Here is a 24477-nt window from a genome sequence, read left to right on the forward strand (position 1 = left end):
TAGAGTAAGAGAACGCACTTCTGAAATCACCTAAAATCCTACATGAAAAGGGTGTGCTGGGGATATTGAGTTGGCACATAAATGTGAAGAATTCTGTGTAAGAATCAGAATGCCCACAACCCACCTCTGTACCTGAATGTTCTCCTTTATTTCACTCTCCTTTAAACTCTGGGCCAGAACCACAACCCCTCGCTGCAGTTGGTAGCGGAGGGCAATCAGGGCTGGGGATCGCTTGTGCTTTTTTGCCAAGGTACCAAGAACTGGATCATCTAAGAGAACTGGAGAGCTGGGGTCAACCCTGCAAGGAAATACAGAAATGCTGAAGTTCTGAGGCCAAGTTAGTTAAAAGGCTTTCATTTGTTTCTCTCTTTTGGGTGGTTGGGGGTTTGTAGAGGTTGAATCTAAAGGTTTTCTACCACAGAGCCAAATGCCTAGTACTTTTTGTTTTTATTTTGACAGAGTCTCACTAGGTTTCTGAGGCTGGCTTCAAGTTTTCAATCTTCTGGCCACTGCCTCTGGAGTCACTGGGATTACAGGAAGAACCACTTCACCCATTCACAAAGCAGACTCATGTCTGTGTGGACCACTTTAAAGAGGAATCCTCAAATGCAGTAATGCTGGATCAGCAGCAGCACTGTCTTAAAGAATCTTCTCCAAAATGTAAATTATCCCTTCTCCCAGAGTCGGTCAAAAGTGATCTTAAGAAATCTGAGACTTAGAGTACTATAAATAGTTCATTTACAATGGCATGTTAGATAAACTCCCTATGTTCTCATTACCAGCGTTTTTCTCGTTGAGTTCCAAGGGCACCAAAAGCAACCAGAACAATGTCTTTTGATTTGCAGAAGTCCAGCAGTTTCCTCTGGTTGTGATAAACATGACATTCTACCTATAGTGAACAAGATAATGTTAATATGAAAACAAAATGTCAAAGAAAAAAAAGCTGAATTTAAAAAAAGGAAACCTGGACTTCTAATTGTGCCAGAAACCAAGAATTTCATCAATGTCTCAAAAAGACAAGTTTGAAAGATATTTGGAAGATATTCTGCAGATGACATTTGGGCAAATTTGTTCATCAAAACCAATAAAACCCAATTCCAGAACTCAGGAAGCTTAGAATAATTCCCCTAAACATAATTTCTAAGAACAAATTCCAATTAGAACAAGTCAGAGTGGGCCAAAGTAACCCATGCTTTAAAATTTCCCCTTTGCAGGGCAAGAACATACAAAATCGGGACTTGGAAATCTGATGCAATTCTACTGTCTGTCAACTGTCAAGAGGCGAAATTGGGTAGACTCTGAAATCTTCCCCAAGATTCCCTATAAAACTGGAAGTCAGAGATGGGCATGCCCTGCCTCTCCTCCCTTATAGGATTCACTCTCTCCCTTGAAAATTTTAACTTTTTTTCCCCTTTTCTTCTCCTTTCGTATAAACCAATGTCTGCTCTTCTGAGCAACATGTCTGAAATTTATCAACTGTGATGCAAAACCCAATGACTGAGGACTACTCTGGCAGGCCCTTGATACATAATAAGAAATCCAAGTCTAGCTCCTAACAGAAAATGGGAGTGTAAAAATGAGTGAAGTGAAATAAAAAGGGAGTTTGGAAAACATCCTGGTTCAATATTATGTAGAAAAGCATGGGGTGAACATTCTGTGTGAAAAGAGCTTAAGAAACGTGTCCTTAAAAAAACGTGTAAATAAAAGTCAGTTCCTAGAAAAGGGGAATAACTACAAAAGATATTACAGAAAAGCAGTGGGAAATCTGAATCCAGACTGAATTTAGATGATGTGAGAGACTTATGACTTGCTTCAGATGTAGTAATGGAAATGTGGTATGTGAGAGATCATCTTCATTCCTAAGATATTCTCTGAGTTCTCTAAAAATGAATATGTTATGGGCCAGGCTAGCTGGGCAATGACCAAACAGACTCTCTTTTACCCTGAGAATCCAAGTCATGTAGGAAATGCTCCTCCCATGGGAATATGGCGCCTCAGTCCCCATCCACAGTTGCTTAGCACAGCATGCTTGGCCACATATAATGGCAATTCTTATATAATATAAAATTGTTCTCTTTTTGGTTCCTGTTTCTCTTGGACAATGTACCTTGTCTGAGAATGATTGTCAAGATGTTAGTAACCATTCTTTAACTTGTACCCGACTAAGGTCTTTTTGACCCATTTCCACTTCTGTTTATGATTTTAGATCTCATGATAATAATTTGTAGATTTGAATCATAGCAAAAGTCATGTGCTTTTTTTATGGTATAAAAATCCCTGTAACCCTACACTCAGGACTGTTCTCCCAAAGCCATTTTTGGGCATTGTGTGAGATAGTCAGCTAATAAGGACTCTCAAATTTGGACTTCTCAGTGATGTTGGTTCTGTTCTTAAGTTGTACCCCATGACAAATATACTTGTCTACAATTTAATTTACATAATATAGCAAAATATTACATGTAAGTATGCAGATATACCCACATAAATCAGCATTGTGCAGTGAACCCCAAAGTGTATAATTATAGATACAGGGTAGAAAATATAAATGTCCTGCATCATGCTCTCAATATTTCTATATGTTTGAAAAATAACATCACAACATACTAAAATTATTTTCAACTTTCAACATTTATATTTGAAACTTATAGGAATCTCTCAACATATAAGAAATTCATGGATTTTATAAGCTTTGCTTGCCAACCAAAGACCATTACTCCATGTCTGCAAGTTGTGAAAAATTAAGTTAGAGCAAAGAACCATGCACAGAATAGATGTGATCACACAGTTGATTTGATATCTGAAAGCATGGAAGAAAAACACGTAAGAGGAGTTCAGTCATACAGTCAAATGTTATATATTAAATGTTCCTGAATGTGGATTTCATCCACAATCAGCATCATCATAAACAAGAAACTTTGTCTCAGTCTTTTAGCTTTCATAATCTCTGCTATATTTTCCTGCAGCTGTGGATTTGTGGATTTGAAATAAGAGATAACAGGTGCTCAGGCACCCAAACTCCATATGTACCCAGACCACTGATCTGCTCTTTTCACTCTTTTCTTGCTCACTACCCATTCTGGTGTACTGACCTTCTCTCCTACACAAAATTCCCTCCCCCTCCACAGCACATTCACCCATCCAGTCTCTGTTCAGCCTTCATTGCTCAAGGACACGTTCACCTTACCCCTGGAGTCTGATGAACAACCACTCTCCTTCTTGATCACCTTTACATCAGCAGATTCCTCCATAAACTGAACACTAAGATCTACCCCACATTTTCACTAAGAATTTATCCAGCATACAGTTCAGAGTCCTCCACACCCTCCAAGACAGTGACACTAATTTCTAACTTTTCTGTTCTACAAAGGCAAATGAACTAGGGAACCGGACAAATGAACATCTGGCTGTGGTGCAGAAACAAGCAAATGAGATTTGGCAATGAGGCTCAGGGTTCTCACCTGGTTGCACACAGGCTTATACCTGAGGCCTGGTTTATTCAGGATCATCTCCAGTTGCCTGCGGTTAAAGTTGGACACCCCGATGGACTTGGCTAATCCTGCATCCTTACACTTCTCCATGGCCTTGGGAGGAAGGGGTTGTGAAGTGTCATTTGTACAGTCGACTGTGTCAATATAATTGTAAGAGAGAACTGTTAAGAGGAACACTGCCAAGAAATGACCACAATGGTGACTGAATTGATGGTTAAGAAGAGAAAAATAGTAAAGACAATAGTGTAAGGTATTGAGAGCCAGAAAAATAATTCCTGTGTCCTCTTTAGGGAATTCCTCTTTAGGGAATTACTGCAAGATGTAGCAGAAGTTGCATGACCTCATTGTCATCATTTCTTCTTTTCTATTTTTTTTTTTAAGTGGTGCTGAGGATTGAACCCAGGGCCTTGTGCTTGTGAGGCAAGCACTCTACCAACTGAGCTATATCCCCACCCTCCATCTTTCTATCTTACATTTTAATATTGCCTCCCAACCACACTATCAATAATCCTCTTTGAAACAAAATTTCTAGACCCCAAATTTCAGGAATAGACATGACCTAACTGTAGACCTCTGGGCTTCATATGGGGTTGCCCTTTTAGACACTCACCTCCCACACGACACAGAGATCTACTGAGTCATATATAATATTTCCATTTTCATCTTTGGGATAAAACTCTTCCCCTGGCTGGAATAGAAGTGATCAAAACAGTAATTTTTCCCAATTAAAATGTCCCTGCACAGTAATACTACTAGGTATATCTAGGGAATGGAACACCAAACCTCCATAAAATAAGGGTAGCATCTCTTTATATTCATCTATTTCCAAAATGTTTACATATGGAGATGTAAAGAACACCTTTAGATGCTTAGCTTCCTGTATTTTCTTACATCAATTTATCTCTATATTTGATTATATGTGTGTGTGTGTGTGTGTGTGTGTGTGTGTGTGTGTGTAATTAAATAAAATATTCTAAGGTCTTCTAATGGGGTCTTCTTATTTGGCTTAAGTTACTTTTCCTGTCCCTATATATTTCCCCAGGGAAATGCCTCTCTTTCACTGGAAGGGTCTTTGGATGCATGGACTTGATCTCCAATAATAATGGATTTCATTGATGACATGCACAATACAGTGTTTCTTATATACCTGGACATATGTGGGTCTAGGAATATGTATGTATACCAAAGAGGGTCAAACAAGTTTGTGTTCAAGTTTGATTTGATGCTGGAAGATGAAGTGACCCTACCAAATATTAATGACAATGAAACTATAATTCCTGCGAATCATATTTACAACAGTGGAAAAGGCTAGAGCAAAAATCATGCAAACCTATAGTAATGCAGATGTAACAGATGAATGCACACAGACATTTCTGAAGATTACTTGTAATCATAAATCTAGCCATAACTTGTACTTTCTATCTATAATTCATACAAATTGTTTATATGAATTTATAATAGAAGCCTAATTCAACCACCCATACTGGTTGCATCCATGCTGATGGTAGAAATTAATTAGGTTTGGTGATGAAAATTGCCTACCTTCATTGATATAGGGAGGTGAATAAGGTAGAGGTCAACATAGTCAAAATGAAGTTTTCGCAGTGATCTTTCCAAACAAGATTGGACCAGTTCTGGTCGATGAAAAGTGGACCATAACTACAGAGGTTAAAGAAAGAAAATTGTACTGAATTAATATATTATCAATATTTGGAGTATTCATTTAACTTCATATTGAGATATTTATTTCTCTACTGCTTGACCACTGCTGATAACAGGGAAGGTATTCTGTTCTGGTGTTTGGTTTCCATTCATCTGGCCTATTCATGTGAACTGGCTTATATTTTTTGGTTATTATGAGTCAAACAATTGAACTATGGAAGAAATTACTCAAATACATAATTTCTATCAAATAAAAATATTGGCTCTCTGAATTGTGTTTCATAAAGATTTCAAAGTCTGACTCATCTATTAATTTCACAAGACAAGAATAACTATTTTTTTTTTACTTACAGAACTGAAGGGATACACATTTTGAATATTTTAATATATGACAGACACAAATAAAGACATTTTAGCTACATCTTGTTTACTACCCATAGAACTGTCCTAACTTGATCTCTGATAATGACAAATGTATACATTCCTATTCAGAATAACTAGAAATTTTAGAATGTTACCCAGGGGATAATGAAATCATAATCTTGTCATAAATCTATCTGATTTCATAAGCAATATTAAATCATAGTGCTAATTGAAGAATCAGAAAAGTAAAGATCTTTAAAGTTATAAATTTGTAGACTGTGAGTAGCAACTCATAATCTTTTGCTTTTTGATACTGGATATTATATGTGAATAAATAATGTACCAATAATCACACAAATGACAACCTAGAAATTTTGACCTCTTCATATCACATTGTAGTAATGTTTACACTATATACACAATACCTTTGAAGTATAGAATATATCTTCTCTCTTCACTGTGCCATCTATAATCTTTCTTCTAATGGCCAGTCCTACTTCCTCTTCTACTTGGTATACATAAGCACAATCAATATGGTGGTACCCAGCTTCTATGGCTATTTCAGTGGCCTCTGTTGTCTTACTATTAGGAACCTAGAGGAACAATCAAAGGAAGTACTTGGAGAATCATTTTATTAGAGTGATTTCGTCAGCTATTTTGCTGCTGTGACTTAAGGATTCGACTGGAACAATTTTAGGAGAAAAAAAGTTTATTTGAGGGGTCAGGGATTCAGAGATTTTAATCCATTGGTTGACTCCATTCCTTGGTAATCCAGGTGAGGCAGCGAAGTCAGAATTGGGGACAGGCAGTTAGTGTACAAATGGGGGATCAGGTCAGATCGAGGAAATGGAGGCCATGAAAGTCATCTGACTCTGGAAGATGGAGACTGCACTGGGAGAATGGAATGTCAAGGATATCCTAGGCCATTGATTACCAAATTTACCTGCCCTTGTCAGGGAATACAGGCAAGGAGATGCTAATTAATGCCCCCTGGGCCCTTACCTGCTTCAATCACTTTGACCCTCCCCCTGCCCCATCCACTTCTCACTTTTTACATCTCACCTGCAAAGCAAGGCCTAGTTACATAGGCAGGAAGGAGAGATAAGGGGGGAGAGAACTGGAGAACAAAAGAGACCTTAGCCTATAAAAGATGTAGGGTGCGCTCACCTCTTGGGATTCTAGAACATCATCCATGGTCCTCTTCTACCCTTCGGGAGAAGTGTGTCTTATTAACTACTATAAAATAAAACCCGCTTAATAGGCTTGCCTTGGCGTTCTTCTCTAGTGTTCAAACTTCAACATTAGAGGGAGCAGAACTCATCACCAGTAAATGGCGATATCAGATTTGGAGGTCCCATCAAGACCTACACTGAGGTAAGTTTCTCTCCACGCACCCTATGTCTGTGTGAGGTGCATCTTTCTGTCTCTTTCTTTCTGGAGGGCAAAATGGGTACCCATTGACTACTTAAGTGCAGTTAGCGCAGCCGCCATTCTTCAAGACTCGGGTGAGAGGTTTCCCAGCCCAGGCAGTTCCCAATGACCTGCTCTGTACATTCCAGGCATGTTGGACTCTGCCAAAGCCATTTCCTACTTTTCTGTCTAAGCCCGGAATGTAATTGCTATCAGTACACAATGTCCCTGGTCCTGATCTACCCAGGATTCATGGAGGCAGAAGAAGGGTTGGAACAACTACAGGGTTCTCTGGCCCGGGTTACTCTTAGGTGAATTCCAAAGGTTCCTTCTCTGGACTCCCCCTCCAAACTGCCCTAAGGGGTATCTAGGGTGATTGGTTGATGGATGGCACTGAGGGAAAGCACCAATTACCTGTGCCTCCTTATGGGTCACACAACACTCCCCTGCACCTCTACTTCCTCCTGGATGCTCCCCTTCCTTCACTGGTCAGACATTAGGAATTCAGATTGAAGGATTAAAAGAAAGACCTGGGATGATTACTATGAAAATGCCCAGGCTCCCTACGTTCGCATAGTTGGCCTTCACTAGTCTATCTAGAGTCTACCCATTACTATTCCTGTGCTTACATGTGCTCACTGTGTTCTCTTTAAGCTGCAAGAGGGAGGCATTTAAAATCAACCCCTCATGAGACACTCCAGGAAAGGGCTTTATATGCCCAAGAACCAATAGATGTCCCCTCACCTTCCAGAGATTACTCTTAACATTATGTCTGTTAAGTTTTATTCTTTAGAACAATTAGTCTTAAAAATTGAGGTTTACGCAATTATGGTTAAATAACTGTTACAGTGTTGTACTATGTTACAGAGTCTAAATTTTTCTTTAAAACTAAATTTGGTAATATAAAAGTGTCAAGGTAGTTGTGGAATTGTCATTCTTTGTGTATTAAATGTGTTCATATTTTCCAGATATACAAGTTTTTAAAGCAGTAAATTTATCAAGCTGCTATTCTCTAAACTAGTCTGTAATGGTAATTTTAAACTTATAAGAAGAGTAAATTTTATTGGGGATTTATTTCTATCATTCAATGCTCCCTCATAGGACCTGTTACCAATAGGGTATATGAAAAATTTGTTACTTTTTACACTGAGATAAAAAATTTTTAATATAAATGTATTTCTAAAAGTTAGTGAGAACCTGATTTGTTTAAAAGTTAATATTGGGAAACATAAAAACATTCTGCCACTTTGCCACACAAAAGGAAAGTTAAAAGTTCTCTCAGCCTTTCTCTGATTCATGTTTTAGATATAATGTTATATTGTGTTAAAGTTCATATAGATTCAGGAAACAGTATATGTAAGCTTCTTAAAATGATATTTAAGAAAGAAGCAAATATCAGGATCAGAATTAGAACACTTCACTTAAGATTTGTAAAGAGCCACACCTTACCTGAGATAAGGCTCTGCCTCCCACCTTACTGCATATTAGAGTGTCTCCAAAATAAGCCAGACTTCAGTATATTTAAAGTTATAGTCAAAAGATTGGTTCTTGTAGTAAAAGTACTGTGATCTCAAACAGGGGATATAATGTAGAACTCAGTCAAAATTCAAGATAGCTATTAGACAAGTTGAATATATTTTTACTCTTGCTAATTTCATTTTGTAAAACTGTTACCTGTTAATGTTTTGCAGAAGTAGCTGCTTTGAGAACACAAAACCTAGGTAACTTGTGTTAATAAACCATCACCTACAGAACAGATTATAATGGTAACCCCGAGCCCTAATACAGATTCCAGTTAAATGAAAGGGTAAATAACTGTAAAGTTATAGACACTGAAGTTAAAGCTCAGTACTCTTACTTTATGACTGGTGAGACTGGCTTGCTGGATGTTTAAGATCAAACTTGGAGATTGAGATTAAAATACAGAGGCCAAGAAACATCAGTATTTGACTCTTGCCCTCAGAGTCAGCCTGAATCCAGGGAACAAGAGGACTTCTCTAAGGAGCTTTGCAGCTCTGGGTCACACGAGCTCCCAATCAGGAAGATTGATGAGACTACTAAAGGATGAAAAGTCAATCAGTGCACCTGCTGCAGAGGAGGGTCAATAGAAAAGGGAGACATCCCTGATGCTTCCAAGGGAAGCCACCTCATCAAGGAGACCCTATGTAGTGAATGGCACTAAAGGAGTTAAGAAGTTGCTACAAAGTTACCCATCAGTGACCCCTGTGGGAACTCACCTGACAATTAAGAGATAGGAAAAAGTCAATTTGATCAGCTTAATCTTAAGCACCTAGCAAAACTGTTAAAACCAAAATATAGCCATTCTTGGGCATTTAAAAGAAATAATAGTTAAATGTAACTTAAGATGTACACTTGTGTTAGTCCCCTAGAATAAGGAAAGATTAGAAGCTACAAAAGAAAGTTTCTTAGGCAAATGTGCCTGAAAACTAACAAGAGAAACTGCCACAGTCAGAAATTTTTAGTTAGTTTAAGGCCTACAGACCTTCCTAAGCTACACAGGTAGGCTTAATCTATGTTTGCTAGTATGATTATCTAGCCCTAAGTAACAAAATATAGAGGTTTCTACTAAACACAGGTTATACCAATAAAATTATATTTTATAAAAATTAGATGACATTAAATAACTTAACTATATTTTCTGGGGACATCAATGACATTAAGAGTTAAATGTTGTGTTTACATTCCTGATAACCTGGATAATATTAAAGTTCCCAAATAAAGGCCTTGTCTTCTCCAACCTTTGTTAGACCTTGTTATGCAACAATTTCTCAGCTCTGCCACCTCCTGGTGAGGGACTGTTGACTTCTGCCATCTTCATGATATTCATTGACATGTTCCAGATTCTGCAACATTTATTTTGTATTAATCTTATTTCAGTACTCTTCTCTTTTTGTTCTGCACCCACCCCCAGATGATTTTACAACCTGCTCTTCCCCATCCAGACTTCTACCTTGGACCACTTGATTTTTAAAATGGAACTCCAAACTGCTTGCCCCATGCTGCCCCCTTCCAACTTGAAGCAGCCAGAGCAGTCGTTGCCCCCTTTCCTAACAGCAGTAAGGAGTTCCTAAAGCAAACGGGGCGGGGGGGCGGGGGAATGAAGCCAGAATTGGGGACAGGCAGTTAGTGTACAAATAGGGGATCAGGTCAGATCGAGGAAATGGAGGCCATGAAAGTCATTTGACTCTGGAAGTCGGAGACCGCCCTGGGAGAATGGAATGTCAAGGATATCCTGAGCCCATTGATTACCAAATTTACCTGCCCTTGTCAGGGAATACAGGCAAGGAGATGCTAATTAATGCCCCCTGGGTCCTTACCTGCTTCAATCATTTTGACCTTCCCCCTGCCCCATCTGCTTCTCACTTTTTACATCTCACCTGCAAAGCAAGGCCTAGTTACATAGGCAGGAAGGGGAGATAGGGTGGGAGAGAACTGGAGAACAAAAGAGACCTTAGCCTATAAAAGATGTAGGGTGCGCTCACCTCTTGGGATTCTAGAACATCATCCATGGTCCTCTTCTGCCCTTCGGGAGAAGTGTGTCTTATTAACTACTATAAAATAAAACCCGCTTAATAGGCTTGCCTTGGCATGCTTCTCTAGTGTTCAAACTTCAACATTAGAGGGAGCAGAACTTGTCACCGGTAAAGGGTGGTATGAGCAGGACATTACAGCAGAAGTGTGGCAGAGGGAAGCAGTTCACATATTGATCAGGAAGCAGAGAGAGGCTCAACTCTCTAGATTCAAAATATATGTACCCCAAAGTCCTGCCCCCATTCCCACCTCTAGCTACACCCTACCACTTCAGTTACTACTCAGTTAATCTTTATAATGGGATAAAATCTTTCCTATGTAAGACTTAAGGAAGTAGTCAAAGATCAATTTTGAATGTCATGGGCAGAAGTAGTGACTTCACAAAACTCACTTTTGCCCTTTTCTTATGTTGGTTCTGTTTTGGTGGTAATGACCACAAATACACTTTGGATATTCCCTAGCTGATTACAAGAATCTGGCATCTGCTAAGCCCCTTCAGACAAAAAATCTTAGTACATTGGCATCAGATGATCCCAGGAGCAATTTCAGTTTAGTGAGATTCTGGAAGGACTCATAGGACCCAGCATACAGATATAGTCTGGTTATATTTTATGTGATAAAGTCACTAAGTAAAGTTAAGACATGGGAAGAACGCATGGGATTGGTTGTAGAAGAAATACTGTGGAACTTTCTATAAAACTTCTCCAAATTAAAACATATAGAATATACTAAATTATCCCTACAGTGAATTTTGAATACACATTGAAAATATTTCCTACAATAAAAGCTGTTGAGATAATTTTCTAAGGTTTTTAGAGGGACTGGTTAATTTGACACCTTATGCTAAGACACAACAAAATTCCAGTCTCCTAAAAGAAAGTAGACAGATCACTCTAAAGAAAAAGGGAGATAGTAAAATGCCATTTCCCTGAATGTCCCTTTCTCTTCCCCAAATCCTAGCCAATTATGAAATAATGAGGGTAATCCTGGCCCTGTACATCCAGATACATATTATGTTGAAGAACTCTGACTTCTCTCACGCACATTGGAAACATGGGCAAGCTAATTTTACCTGTGGAAATGTTCTTTTTGCATATATGTCAGGAGAGTTGCTCCTTGGGATGTTGACTATACAAGCAAAGTAAGCAACTTAATGCTGATGATGTCACTTCTCTTGCAATCTAACATATAAAACCACTCTTTTGAGCCTATTGAATGGGAGAAAATCTTTTGCACCCACATTGCAGATAAGGCAATAATTTCCAAAACATACCTAAAACTCCAAAAATTTAAAGCAAATAAAAAACCCCAGTCAATAAATAGGAAAATGAACCAAACAGACACTTCACAAAAGAAATGATACAAACAGTCAATAGTACCAGAAAAAATATTCAACATCTTCAGCAATTAGAGAATTGCAAATCAAAACTACACTGAGATTTCATCTCACTACTTCAGGATGGCAACCATAAAGAATAGAGTAAAAATAAATGTTGATAAGGATGTGGGGAAAAAGAAATACCCATACATTGTTAGTGGAAATGCAAATTGATGCAACAACTCATCCATTATTGATGCAACAAGATCATCCATAATTTACAATGACAGGATAAAGTGTCCTCTTTAAAAAACTCAACTATATCTGACTTGGTCAACTTGCCTTGTTCATAACCTCCCTGATTGTACAGCATCAGGAGAAATAAATGGGAAGATTCCAAATGTATAAATTTTCATGAAAACCTTTTTCTGAGGACTTCAAAGACTTCCACATTCTTTAAATATCTGAACTGACTCTAGTCTGAGCTATTAGATAAAGATGTTCTACATGTTCTATTACTAAAGTATCGTGGCTATGTAATTAAAAAAAAAAAAAAAAAACTTTTGTTCTTCATAATTCTATAGTTTTGGACCCTGAGGTTGTGGCTCAGAAGTTGAGGTACTCATTTAGCACTTGTGAGACACTGGGTTTGATCCTCAGTACCACAAATAAATAAATAAAGTAAAGGTATTGAGTCCACCTACAACTAAAAACTAATATTGAAAAAGTCAATCTTAAAAACAGTCTTAACTTTGAGCTCATATTTTTATGGTGAATTCACATTTGATCTTGCATGTTTAACTTAATGTATTTTTTCTAAGTAGTTTTATTTTGTCTAATTATGCAAGTTTTTACACTCTCTGTTCAAAGGCCAGTTTTTCTAGAGGTGGTGTTTGGGGTAGATCTGGGAGTCATCAGGACAAATAAGCTGGCAATATGAAAACTTTTATTTCAGTATCCTAACGATCGTTGTATCTTAAACCTGGCATTTCCATCTGACAGGTCTGCTTTATAATTGAGGCATAATGTAAAGGACTGATTGGCTCTATTTTAATTTCTAACAAGTTAAATCTTACAGAAATTTTAATAATGATCTGTAATGTTTTAATGTTTTTAAAAATTCTACCTGTGGAGCTCCATTTACAAAAATTATGAATTTTTTGGTGTATGTGTAGTGTCTTGTATTGTTATACATGATATTAAAATTGGGATATAGATAAAAGAGGCTCATAAACTAAGATTAAAACAAAAAAATGTTTCCCCAATTTTTTGCTTTAAGTGACTTAAGAATTTTAGTTTAAATTGGGTAAACAGATTAAAAATAATGATATCTTTAAGTTACTAACTCATAAGTTTTTCAAGGTGGTCAGATAATTAATAAATTGTTGATTTCTACAAAATGTAATATCCATTGTTTCTAACAATTTTCTTCAACAGGAAAGAGGTAGTTAATACTGTTGATTAAATTTTTTTTGATATCTAAGTTTCCACAGTTAAAAATAAGTAAGTTAGTTATATCATAAATGACATCAATTATAAAAATGTTTGTTGATGAGATGCCTCATTAATTTACAAAGTTAAAGTACTAAGATATGAACTGGTAAAATGCCATAAGGAAATATATTTAAACATTGGACATATTTTTATAAATTGATTCATGATGAAGGCTTCAGATTCCTTTGTTTCTGTGTTCTCCACACACACACAAAAATGCAGTTACTGGGAATTAAAATTCTGTCAGGTTTGATATATATATATTTGTATATATATATATATATATATATATATATATATATAAAGATATAAAGAATCTAAGAGGTTTTTGTCTGGTGAAGGAAAAGATTGTGTCTATGAAAATTACAAAAGATTTATAGATGATAAATTTCCAAAAGTTTTGTGTATAATTAAATTGGTTATATGTAATTACCACAATGCTAAAGCTATTTAAGGCTTTTTCCTCTTTTTAAAAAAGAGAAATTTCTAATTTACAAAGTTAAGCTTTGTGCTGAGTTTCTGGCCTGAGGTCTATTTACAAAGTAGATACAGTCTTCTAGCAGAACTCTGCCACATTTCAGGCTGCAAATTAATCTTTCTACATAAAGGCTGAGAGAAATAGAAAAATTCAAATATTAATGTACTGATAAAAAACAAAAGTTTAACCCTGTATATGTTAAAGTAATAAGGAATTTTAAAGTTTAACATTGCATTCCACATTACAAATATTTCGTTAAGAGCTAAAGTTGGTTAATAAAAGAACATCAGTGCAATTTTAATGCTGTTATTAACCTTCTTGTATACTAAATATATTTTTATCTTCCAACTATATAAATCTTTAAAATGTAAGATTTAAAAGAACATTTTACTAAGATAATGCTCTCCAAACTAAAATTTTCTATAACAGTGGTCTCTTGCAGACTTATAAAAAAATAACAAATTAGTTGGAAATTTATTTGTCATCCAATATTTTACAATTAAATAAAAATAATCTATAATAAGTTATTAAGTTTTGTGTTACTCTCTACATTGAGAGGTGAACTTAAGAACATTTAAAAAAAAACAATAAAGAGAGCCTGGTTTATCTAATGATCAAAAATATGAAATATAAAAAAATTTTGCCATTTTACTACAAGAGTGTCAAAAGCTCTCTTAACTTGTTTGGTTCATGTTTTAGATGTAATGTTAAGTTTTGTTAACTAATTCATGTTGATTCAAAAAATTGATACAGAAAAAACTTTATAAACTACTGTTCAAGAAGAGCTTAAAATTAGTTTCAAAAATAAAGCAACTTACCTAAGATTTGTCAAGAGGCCACCTCACCTAAGTGAAAACTCTGTTCTCACCTTACTTCATGTTAAGATAACCATTCAAGTTCATTTAAAGTTAAGTTCAAAAGATAGATTTTGTTATAAAGATTTATGTAATCTTGAAATAAATAATAAATACTATATATGTATATATATATAGATGAGTAAATGTATAAAATTACAAAAAAATGTTCTTTGATTTGTAGCTATTAGGCAAGTTAAATATTTGTACTCTTATTTTATATTGTGTTTTCATTGTAAAATTTACAGCAATTGTCTGTTAGTGCCTTACAAAAATAAAATAATAATGCCATCAGCTGTAGAAACCAACAAGATGTAAGGCTAACCTCCAGTATTTGTATTGGTTCCATTTCATGATATTTTGCTCTTAAGTCATATAATTGATGGAAGCTAAGCCTTCTTTCACTATAGTACCTTCTTCAGTGCAACAACATTGACTTTCACAGTCCTCACATGCCTAACAGGTGACTTTTGCTAATTTTCTTTGCTAAGTAAAAATACTCATTTTCACTTCTTACAATTTAAATATTTTAAATTGCTGGGCCAATCTTTACAATTTAAGGCTAATGATGCTTCTTTTCAACAATTTTATGGAAAATAAAAAAGGGAGAACAGACCTCTACAAAATCCCACAAAATTGCCTCACACTGGAAAAGAGGCGTGGGAGGGGTGGGGGAGAAGGGAAAAAATAACAGAATGAATCAAACAACCTTACCCTATGCAAATTTATGATTATGCAAATGGTGTGCCTTTACTCCATGTACAAACAGAGAAACAGCATGTATCCCATTTGTTTACAATAAAAAAAATTGCCTCACATTTTTTTTTTTTTTTTTTTTTTGCAGTGCTGGGGATTGGACCCAGGGCCTTATGCTCACAAGGCAGGCACTCTACCAACTGAGCCATATTCCCAACCCTGCCCCCCATTTTTAAAATTGTAATGTTGAAAAAGTCTCACTGCTACTGAGCAACACATGACTCCTAGGACAGTAGGCTTGTCAGGCTTGGTTTGATGGAAAGACTTACAAATAGGGCAATGGTGTGGACTGGATTCAATAATAATATAGGATAGAAACTACTCTTGTATCTTTACAGAAAGCACAACCAGCCATTGTGAATACAATTGAAGGACAAGACACATGAGGTTAAACAGATAGTTAAGCAGGGAGGTATTAAGATTCTAACCACAATGTTTGTGGATATGCTGACTCTATTGACTTTCAGGCAAGTGGGGTCCATGGGGAAACTTATTGGATATATTTCCCAGATCCACCTTTAGTACATTCAGCTGTGTGAACTGAAGAATCCATCCCAGTATTTACTAATGACACTCATATGATGGGAGGCTTTACAGACAAACACATTATACCTACTCATGCCACTGAATTTAATTATATTGGTTACAGTGGGAATTTACCTATATGTTGGTCCCAGAATAAATATGCTGGCTGTATGATGGTAATCTCTGAGGAAAATATAGCATATAGTGGACCCAGAACAGCTAATCTTACTGGCCTTTGGAACTTAAGATCATATATCTGGATAGTTATTAAAATGAGACTTTCCCATAATAAACCAGTCATTCCCATGGAACATCCACCTTTACCTTACCATTCTAATCATACTGCAATAGAATTTAGTACCTTTCCTAAATGGATGGGATGTGCAAGTGCCTTGCCAGTGCAGCATAAAATCCCTGGCAGTGGTGGTGGAATATCTTGGAATGGTCTCCAAGAATTAAAAAAAAAAAAAAAAAGACAGGTGCATCAGGATTCCATGACTCCTGGAGGATTTCTTGGCACTATCCTGACTTTCAGTGATGGTGGCATACAAAAACACCTGTGGTATTTAATAGCTGCCTCAGATTTTCTCCATTTTACAGTTGGTCCCACACCTGACTTTATAGACAGAAATTGCAAGGAGGATTCCTATTAAGGTCTGCAGGTCTGTGTTCAATCTCCTTATGCTTTAATTTCTGGAAATGGGAGAGTAAAGAGAAAAGGAGAAAAATATGATATAACTTGTAAGAGATGTAATCTGATCAACTGTCTCACCAGATATAGTAGAGAGAAATGGGTACTTGTTCTTTATCAACCCTCTTTTCTTTTACTCTCAGTTAACATTTCAGGGCCATGGTATGTTGATACTGCAGTTCAGGTCTTACAGCAAATACCCGCCCAGCTAAGCAGACTACTTGGGGTATTTTCTTTAATATCCTTTATGACTTCTACCAAAATAGCTTCTGTGGATTTAATCTAAAAAATATTTAGTGTTTATTTTCTTCATAATGCAGGTCAAAATACTTCCAAAGCATTGCACAATCAGGTAAATATTGAAAAAGCTTTTTTTTTTTTTTTTTTTTTGCGGTACTGGGGATAGAACTCAGGGCCTTGTGCTTGCGAGGCAAGCACTCTATCAGCTGAGCTATCTCCCCAGCCCCTCAGACTAAATTAAATGCTTTGGAAGGTACTGTCATAAATATTGTAAGTGAACTTGCCACTTTCAAATTTATGCAAAGGCTTAGATGCCTTGCCAGTTGTAAATATGTCTGTTTCACTGAAGCCAAATATAATGTTCCTCAGTGGGATTGAGAAAATGTAAAAAATCACCTAATGGGCATTTTGCATAGTAATAAGAACAGTCTGGACTTACAGAGTTGCATCATCATAACCTGGATAGTCAGGAAAGCAGGAACAAATTCATGTATCTCTTGCTAAATAAATACTTTATGATTTAAAAAGCTTTAATCCTGGAAATATGTAGAAACATTCCTCATTGTATATTTTTCGAATAACAGTTCTGCTACTAATTCTGATTTGTGTTATGATAATTGTAATGTACAAAGCTGCTCCCCTTGCCCTTTCCGTTGCAGCCATTTCCCCACCTCCCAACTACTGTCAGTCTGTGAACATCCTAGCTAGCTATTGGTTCATCAGTCAGCTTGCAAGTATCCTTTTCCAATATTGGTCCCCTGTTAGCCCGGCAGAATTCAACTGCTTCACAGTAGCTACCCCACCATCTTTTCTCTTGCTTTTCTCTCCTCCACACTTGCTTACTTTCTCCTCCTCACTTTTCCACTCTCTCTAGTGCACACCCTTTCTTGTTCCCTTTCTTTTTCTCTCATTTTCTCTCTTACCCTGAAGGGAGACACTTTGTTTGCTTAATAAACTCCCTTATGTGATTTCCCGTGTCCCGCGTGGTTCTCGTGGGATTCCTTACATTGGTGCTGTGACTCGGATGGGTTCTTCCACTGCCTCTTAAGCAAGTGGAACCCCATCTGACGTCCCAGTGCCCCCGGACATGGCCCCACCTTCCATTCGCCCGGACGCTCAGCTTTTTGCATGCAGCACCGGACTTCAGATTGGTAAGTTCCCTTAGACGGGTCCCCACTCTAGACCACTTAAACACACCTCTGCTGACCTGAGAAGCGACCCTCAAGTGTCGGGGCTCTCGAGGCAGCTGAGGGGTGGGAGTACCCCCAGCCACAACTTTTATAGTTACGGCTGGCCCCTATAGTTGGTCCTATATGCCGGGTGGATTACTGATTTTATGGTGGAGATTCTTTCTCAGGGTTGAGACTCATCTCGCATTCACACTCAAAAACCCTGATATCAGGTCCTCAAACCCTTCTCGACTTTTGCCTGGCACACACATTGGTGCTTGTGGGACGACACAATCAATGTGCTGCCTCATCTCCAGCCCAGTACTCTGGCCTCGGGATGCCCTGGCCACAGACTCGGCTGTATCAGTTCCCACCATGGGATCTGGGACCTCCAATCTGGCAGATTGAACCCTGGGAACCCTTAACCTGACCCCCCGGCTTAAAGCCATCAAAATTCGTTTATGTAATGGCACCCCGCTTCCGTGAGCGAGCGGGGAGATGGGAAGGAATTCCTTATCTTCAAGTCTCTTCTTTCTTGTTTTGAGCCTGCAGGTACAGCGCCTCTGGTCCCTGTTTCTCCATCTTCCCCTGCTTCTCCATCTCCTTTACCCCATTCTGTTTCTGCTTCCATTCTCTGGCCCAGCACACATAGTCCCCCTGCCATGAGGTCCTGCATACGCCGGTGTGGAGGGAGTAACCAGCCCAACCATCAGTGGCATGTCCCAGTAAGGAGTATGACCTGTTAGACCCTTTCAGATCTGAGCCAAGGCTTACATCGAAATGTAAATGGAGGAAGCCAGAATGCTCAGTGGGAGACCAGTCTCAAACCCAAGGAAAAAATGTGTCCATTTTAAATTTCTCCTGGGCTGCAACTCAGAATACTTTTTCTCTCCCTTTCACCTCTTCTCTCTTTCTCATGTTCTCATGCTATAATTAATGGCCATTATCATTTTTCTTTTAGGACTTTTGTTTTTCTAAATGCTATATTTTTGAGCTCACAATTTTTGATCCTACATACCTTGGTTAATGATTTTTGATCAGTTCTTTTTATCCAACTCTAGAGTTACTTTTAAACATCTGTTACATTGCAATGGAGATAAACATTACAAGGCCTTTGCTTTTGTATTAAATATAAGCACACATAAAAATTAAAATTTTAAAATTGGATTCAAATAATTTTAATTCACGTGATTTAAAAAGGTTCAATTTAAATTGGGTAAACTAATAGAAATAAAATGTCTTTAAAATTAACTCACAAGTCTCTAGGTGGTCAAATTAATAAAATGTTGATGTTTATAAAATGTCTAACATCAATTTTTCTAGGACTTTTCTTCAACAGGAAAGAGACGGCAAATACTATTTACACTTGTCTGATTGCACAAACTGAATGTTTTACTGTTGGTGATTCCATATTGTATTTTCCTTGTAAACTCTGTTGCCTGATATTTTGCAGAAGTACACCATAGATTAACTTGGAAAGCTATCACCTATAGGACAGATAATGTAGACCCCAATTAGATAAAAAGGGGGTAAATAACTGTAAAGTTATAGACATTGTAGTTAAAGCCCAGTATTCTTACTTTATGACTGGTGAGACTGGCTTGCTTGGTGGTTAACATCAAACTTAGAGATTGAGATTAAATACAGAGGTCAAGAAAAGTCCATATTTGGGTCTTGCCCTCAGTCAGTCTGAATCCAGGGAACAAGAGGACTACTCTAAGGAGCCTTGCAACTCTGGGTCACACAACCTCCTGATCAAGGAGATTTGTGAGGCCACTAGAGGATGAAAAGTCAATCAGTGCACCTGCTGCAGAGGAGGGTCAAGGAAAAAGGGAGACATGCCTGGTGCTTTCAAGGGAAGCCACCTCATCAAGGAGACCCTGCCTAATGAACAGCACTAAAGCTAAGTCTCTCAAGTTCTCTATGAGTGACCCCTGTGGGAACTCAGCTGACTCTTTAACAGACAGGAACAGGTCACTTTGAACAGCTTGATCTTAAACACCTAGCAAAACAGTTAAAATCAAAATATAGCCATTCTTGAGAATTTAAAAGAAATAATACTTAAATGTAACTTAAGATGTACACTTGTGTAAGCCCACTAGAATAAAGACTGAAAGCTAAGTATAGAGATCTCTACTAAACACAGGTTACATTCCTGATAACCTGGACAATGTTAAAGTTCCCAAAAAAGGCCTTGTCCTCTCCAGCCTTTGGTAGGCCTTGTTATGGGAACAACTTCTCAGTTCTTCCACTCCCTGGTGAGGGATTATTGACTTCTGTCACCTTCATGATATTTATTCATTGGCATGTTCCAGATTCTGCAACATTTATATTGTATTAATCTCATTCCAGTACTCATGTCTTTTTGTTCCTCTCTCACAGAGGCACCCATCCCCAGATGCCTTTACAACCTGTTCTTCCCCAACCAGACTTCTACCATGGACCACTCGATTAACCCAATTTCTAAAAAGGGAACTCCAAACTGCTTGCCCCATGCTGCCCCCTTCCAGCTCGAAGAAGCCAGAATGGTCATCACCCCCTTTCCCTACAGCAGTAAAGGAGTTAAGACAGAATTGGGTACAGGCAGTTAGTGTAGAAATCGGGGATCAGTTAAATGGAGGAAATGAAGTCCATGAAAAGCATCTGCCTCTGGAAGTCTAGAAGTTGAAGACTGCCCCTGGGAGAATGGAGTTTTTACATCTCACCTGCAAAACCAGCCCCAGTCACTTAGGCAGGAAGGAGAGAGAAGACTTTGGAAAGAACTGGAGAACAAAAGATTTTCTTATAAAAACAGAAATGGGGAAATGTAATCTACAAAGCTGCTCCCCCTGCCCTTTCTGTTGCAGCCATTTCCCCGCCTCCCAACTACTGTCAGTCTGTGAACATCCTAGCTAGCTATTGGTTCATCAGACAGCTTGCAAGTATCCTTCTCCAATATTGGTCCCCTGTTAGCCTGGCAGAATTCAACTGCTTCATGGTAGCTACCCTGCCATCTTTTCTCTTGCTTTCCTTTCCTACACACTTCCTTACTTTCTCCTCCTCGCTTTTCCACTCTTTCTAGTGCACACCCTTTCTTGTTCCCTTTTTTTTCCTCTCATTTTCTCTCTTACCCTGCAGGGAGACACTTTGTTTGCTTAACAAACTCTCTTATGTGATTTCTCGTGTCCTGTGTGGTTTTGTGGGATTCCTTACAATAATATGTTGTCATGACATCAGAAAAGAGATCAGGGAACTTCTAGTATCAACACTTCACATGAGCTTTAAAAATATAAAAGGGGGAGATATCAGGATCCATGAACAAATCATGGGCTTGTTTGAGCCATCTTAAAGCAGAGGCTTACTCTCCTGAGAACTCTCTGTGAGATCTTACCAATTCGAGACTGCTCAGTTGCTAGTGACACCCTGCTTGGAGAAAATTCTGTCTTCCATGGAATTTATTAGTTCAAACAGACCTCTATTCAAACACAGTTGCCGGGGGTTGGAGAGGTAGCAGTGCACTAAAGCAACCTTGATGTGCCAGCTGGCTGTAGGAGGAAGAAATAGTAAGGGAGTTGATAAGCTCCCAATTAAGCTGTGTTCCCCACAGGTTCAATTTTGTTTATATTGTAGAAATTTCTCTCACAATAAATTCCTCTGATGTGTTTGCATATAAAATAAGGCATGTGGAGCCTTACTCTTTGTTAGAGATCAGATACCAGCAGGGCTGATTCAACCACCCAACCCCACAATTAATCTGCTAATTGAGTCTTAATATTTATTTCTGATATTTCTTTTTTCTAATCCCCTTGTCAGTAGAAGTTTGGGAAAACTGAGTATACGGCACACACGGAGTGACAGAGCATGCTAACACATGACAAGGGGGGAGGTAAAGGGAAGATGGAAGTCCAGAGAACTAGACAAAGGAGAATGAAGGAAGGGAGGGAAGAGAGAAATAGGAAAGTCAGTGGAATGAATATGACATGACTTTCCTATATTCATATATGAACACACTATGGTGAGTCTCCACATCTTGTATGCCCGATCGCCAAAATTCTAATTCCAAAAAGATATACTCCATGTTTATATAAATTGAAAATATACACTATACTTTCATAGGTAACTAAAAATGACAAATAAAAAATGCAGGTTAAAACCCCTCATTTTGTGGTGACTTGGAGAGAATGGAGGGTAATGCGGAAAGCATATATGTCACTCACCCAGTCAGTTTTCACTGGACAAAATGCCATGAGGAAGAGTTAGCCCTGCTTGGCAAAGCAACGGGAGGGAAGGGGGTGCTGTCTGTCCCGCCTATCACTGCTGGACCCTTCCCGTAAGCATTTCTCGGTAAGGACTTTTGCTTTCTATGCAGTCTCCAGGTATTGTCTCTGGTCTTTTGGCAACCTTGCCCACTGCCCTGGCTCAATGGGAATATGAACATGACTGCACAATACAAAATTAACTCTACTGTTCAGATATTTTTGGAATGGCATGTGTCCTTGTGTGTGAAAAAAAAAAAAAAAAGAAAAAAGTGAAAAATCAAAGTTCCCAGGTGCCAGTCATGGACAAGATTGATAATCAGCTTTCAAATAAAGAGCAATGTGCTATGTTAAATTTGACCCACAATTTTATCTCTATATGACATAACTAAATACAGGTTGGGGAAAATGTATACTCTAAGAACATAGACCTGCAAATAAAAAATTATACTCATCTCTTAAGGGATTAGTCACAGAAACATGAGCCCTTAAATGTAAATTCATCTCCTTTGTGGAGTGAAATTGACAATTATTGCATAGTCCACAAATTTTGAATGATGATTTGTAAGATAATTTGTTAAAGTAAAAAAGGCAAGTACATGCTTTTTTGTTTTAAAATTTTAGAAGTTTTCTTTTTTTTTATGAAATCAAAATGAATGTGATCCTGTATCCTACTGCCCTCAACTGAATCTACCCCTAAATATCTTATGTGTAGGGCTCAGGGAGTAGGATTGAAGCCTCATGCCACTTGCCCCTACAATGTAACCAAATCCTGTCACATGTCTTCCAAGTGCTCTCTGGATATTTCATTAGTCTTGAAGAAGGACAAAGTTTAAATTTAAAACTCAGGGATCTAATCTCTTGTTGCACAATGAAGTGGTCAGAGGATGATATTGGAATACAAAATTCATTCCAGTCTGGTGAACTTAACTTGCTACAAGTAGGAAGGTCATTTGTCAATACAACACACATGAACAATTGACAAAAACCCTTTTTAGGTCCTAGTTTGACTTATCAGGATAGTATATTATATATTCAACTGAATTTTTCCCAGTTGCGAGGACATGAAAAATTCTGCTTGGCCCAAATCCAGCATTTTGGATGAGATGTTGAAGGCTTCCTCACAGTGGAAAGGAAGTATTCCCAATCATTTATTCTATGTTTTCCATCTCCATTAACTTTTGGTGCACAGATGTATCTGGATCTTGCCTTCTTGGAAAACAAAAATTACCTAAACTATAGAAATAAAGAGAGAAACCAGTCCCAATACACATCAATTGCTGCCATGCACCTTTATACCAAGTTGGTAAATAGACTAAAATGTGTGTGTGTGGGTAGGGTGCCCACATCGCTCAATTGGTTACCACACCATCAGATGCTGATATAGAGCAATGTCTGACCATTGTCTATTCTGTATATGGTACAGCTGTAACCTGGAGAAAGAGAATACCACGTGAGCCCCTCAGGGTCACTTAGGAAGCAAATAACTTGACCACTCAGATTGGATATTGTTCATTTTGTGTCTACTTTCTTTTGAACCCTTAATCCCATACTCTACCATTACCTCTTGAAGTTTATAGGTGCCAAATCCCAGTCTGGGAATGAAATGACCATCATTGAGCTCCACGTATTGATGTTTGGAATTCATTGCTTGTTGCTCCTCAGTCTAAGCAGGTTCTGCTTCTTCTGCCTTCACAGATCAAGACGTAACTGGAATTCAAAGACCCATCTGCTTGTCTAATGGTTAACCAATTCTACTTGCTGTCTGATGTTTAGCCAATATTATACAGGAGGAGTGAGGTTAAAGCAATATTCCATGGGTGAGAAGAGAATTGGAGCCAGTTCACTTATTTCATATGGAAAAAAATTCAAGCAAATTACTACCCAGTGATAAAAATGTATTAGTTTAGTAAACTTTCTCCTCAATTATCAAGAGTTATTACAAGAAATTGAACCACTATTGGACAATTATTAGACTGGAAACCTCAGATCCCTGTTCTTTTGTATTTTTGCTTTTGTTTTTGTTTCTATTTATTTCTTTTATTTGTCATGATGAAGCCGCTTCTTGACCAAACATTATTAGAAATGACCATGCACAAACACAAAGAATTTTTTAAAAAGGATAATCAACCATTTCTTTAAATTATTTGTATTATTATTATTCTTTTATTTTTACAGACTGCATTTTCATTCATTGTACACAAATGAGCTAAATCTTTTCATTTCTACGGTTGGGCATGAT

The 24477-nt window shown here is 37.6% G+C and overlaps 1 protein-coding gene across 2 annotated transcripts in view; it reads right to left on the reverse strand.

Moving 5' to 3' along the window:
- The window catches only part of LOC124961655 (aldo-keto reductase family 1 member C3-like), a 30241-nt gene extending 6358 nt beyond the window's left edge, over positions 1-23883 (reverse strand). Inside the window, exons 1-7 of one of the 2 annotated variants that reach the window (XM_047520513.1) lie at positions 23800-23883; positions 5939-6106; positions 5031-5147; positions 4099-4176; positions 3459-3581; positions 780-889; positions 133-298 (exon numbers count right to left, since the gene is read on the reverse strand). In XM_047520513.1, the coding sequence (XP_047376469.1) occupies positions 133-298; positions 780-889; positions 3459-3581; positions 4099-4176; positions 5031-5147; positions 5939-6106; positions 23800-23883 (846 nt within the window). The remainder of the gene's footprint in view (positions 1-132; positions 299-779; positions 890-3458; positions 3582-4098; positions 4177-5030; positions 5148-5938; positions 6107-23799) is intronic. The other variant, XM_047520514.1, reaches the window with a different exon arrangement.
- Positions 23884-24477: the final 594 nt, after the last annotated feature.

Source organism: Sciurus carolinensis, chromosome 12, assembly GCF_902686445.1.
Source record: "Sciurus carolinensis chromosome 12, mSciCar1.2, whole genome shotgun sequence".
NCBI lineage: Eukaryota > Metazoa > Chordata > Mammalia > Rodentia > Sciuridae > Sciurus > Sciurus carolinensis.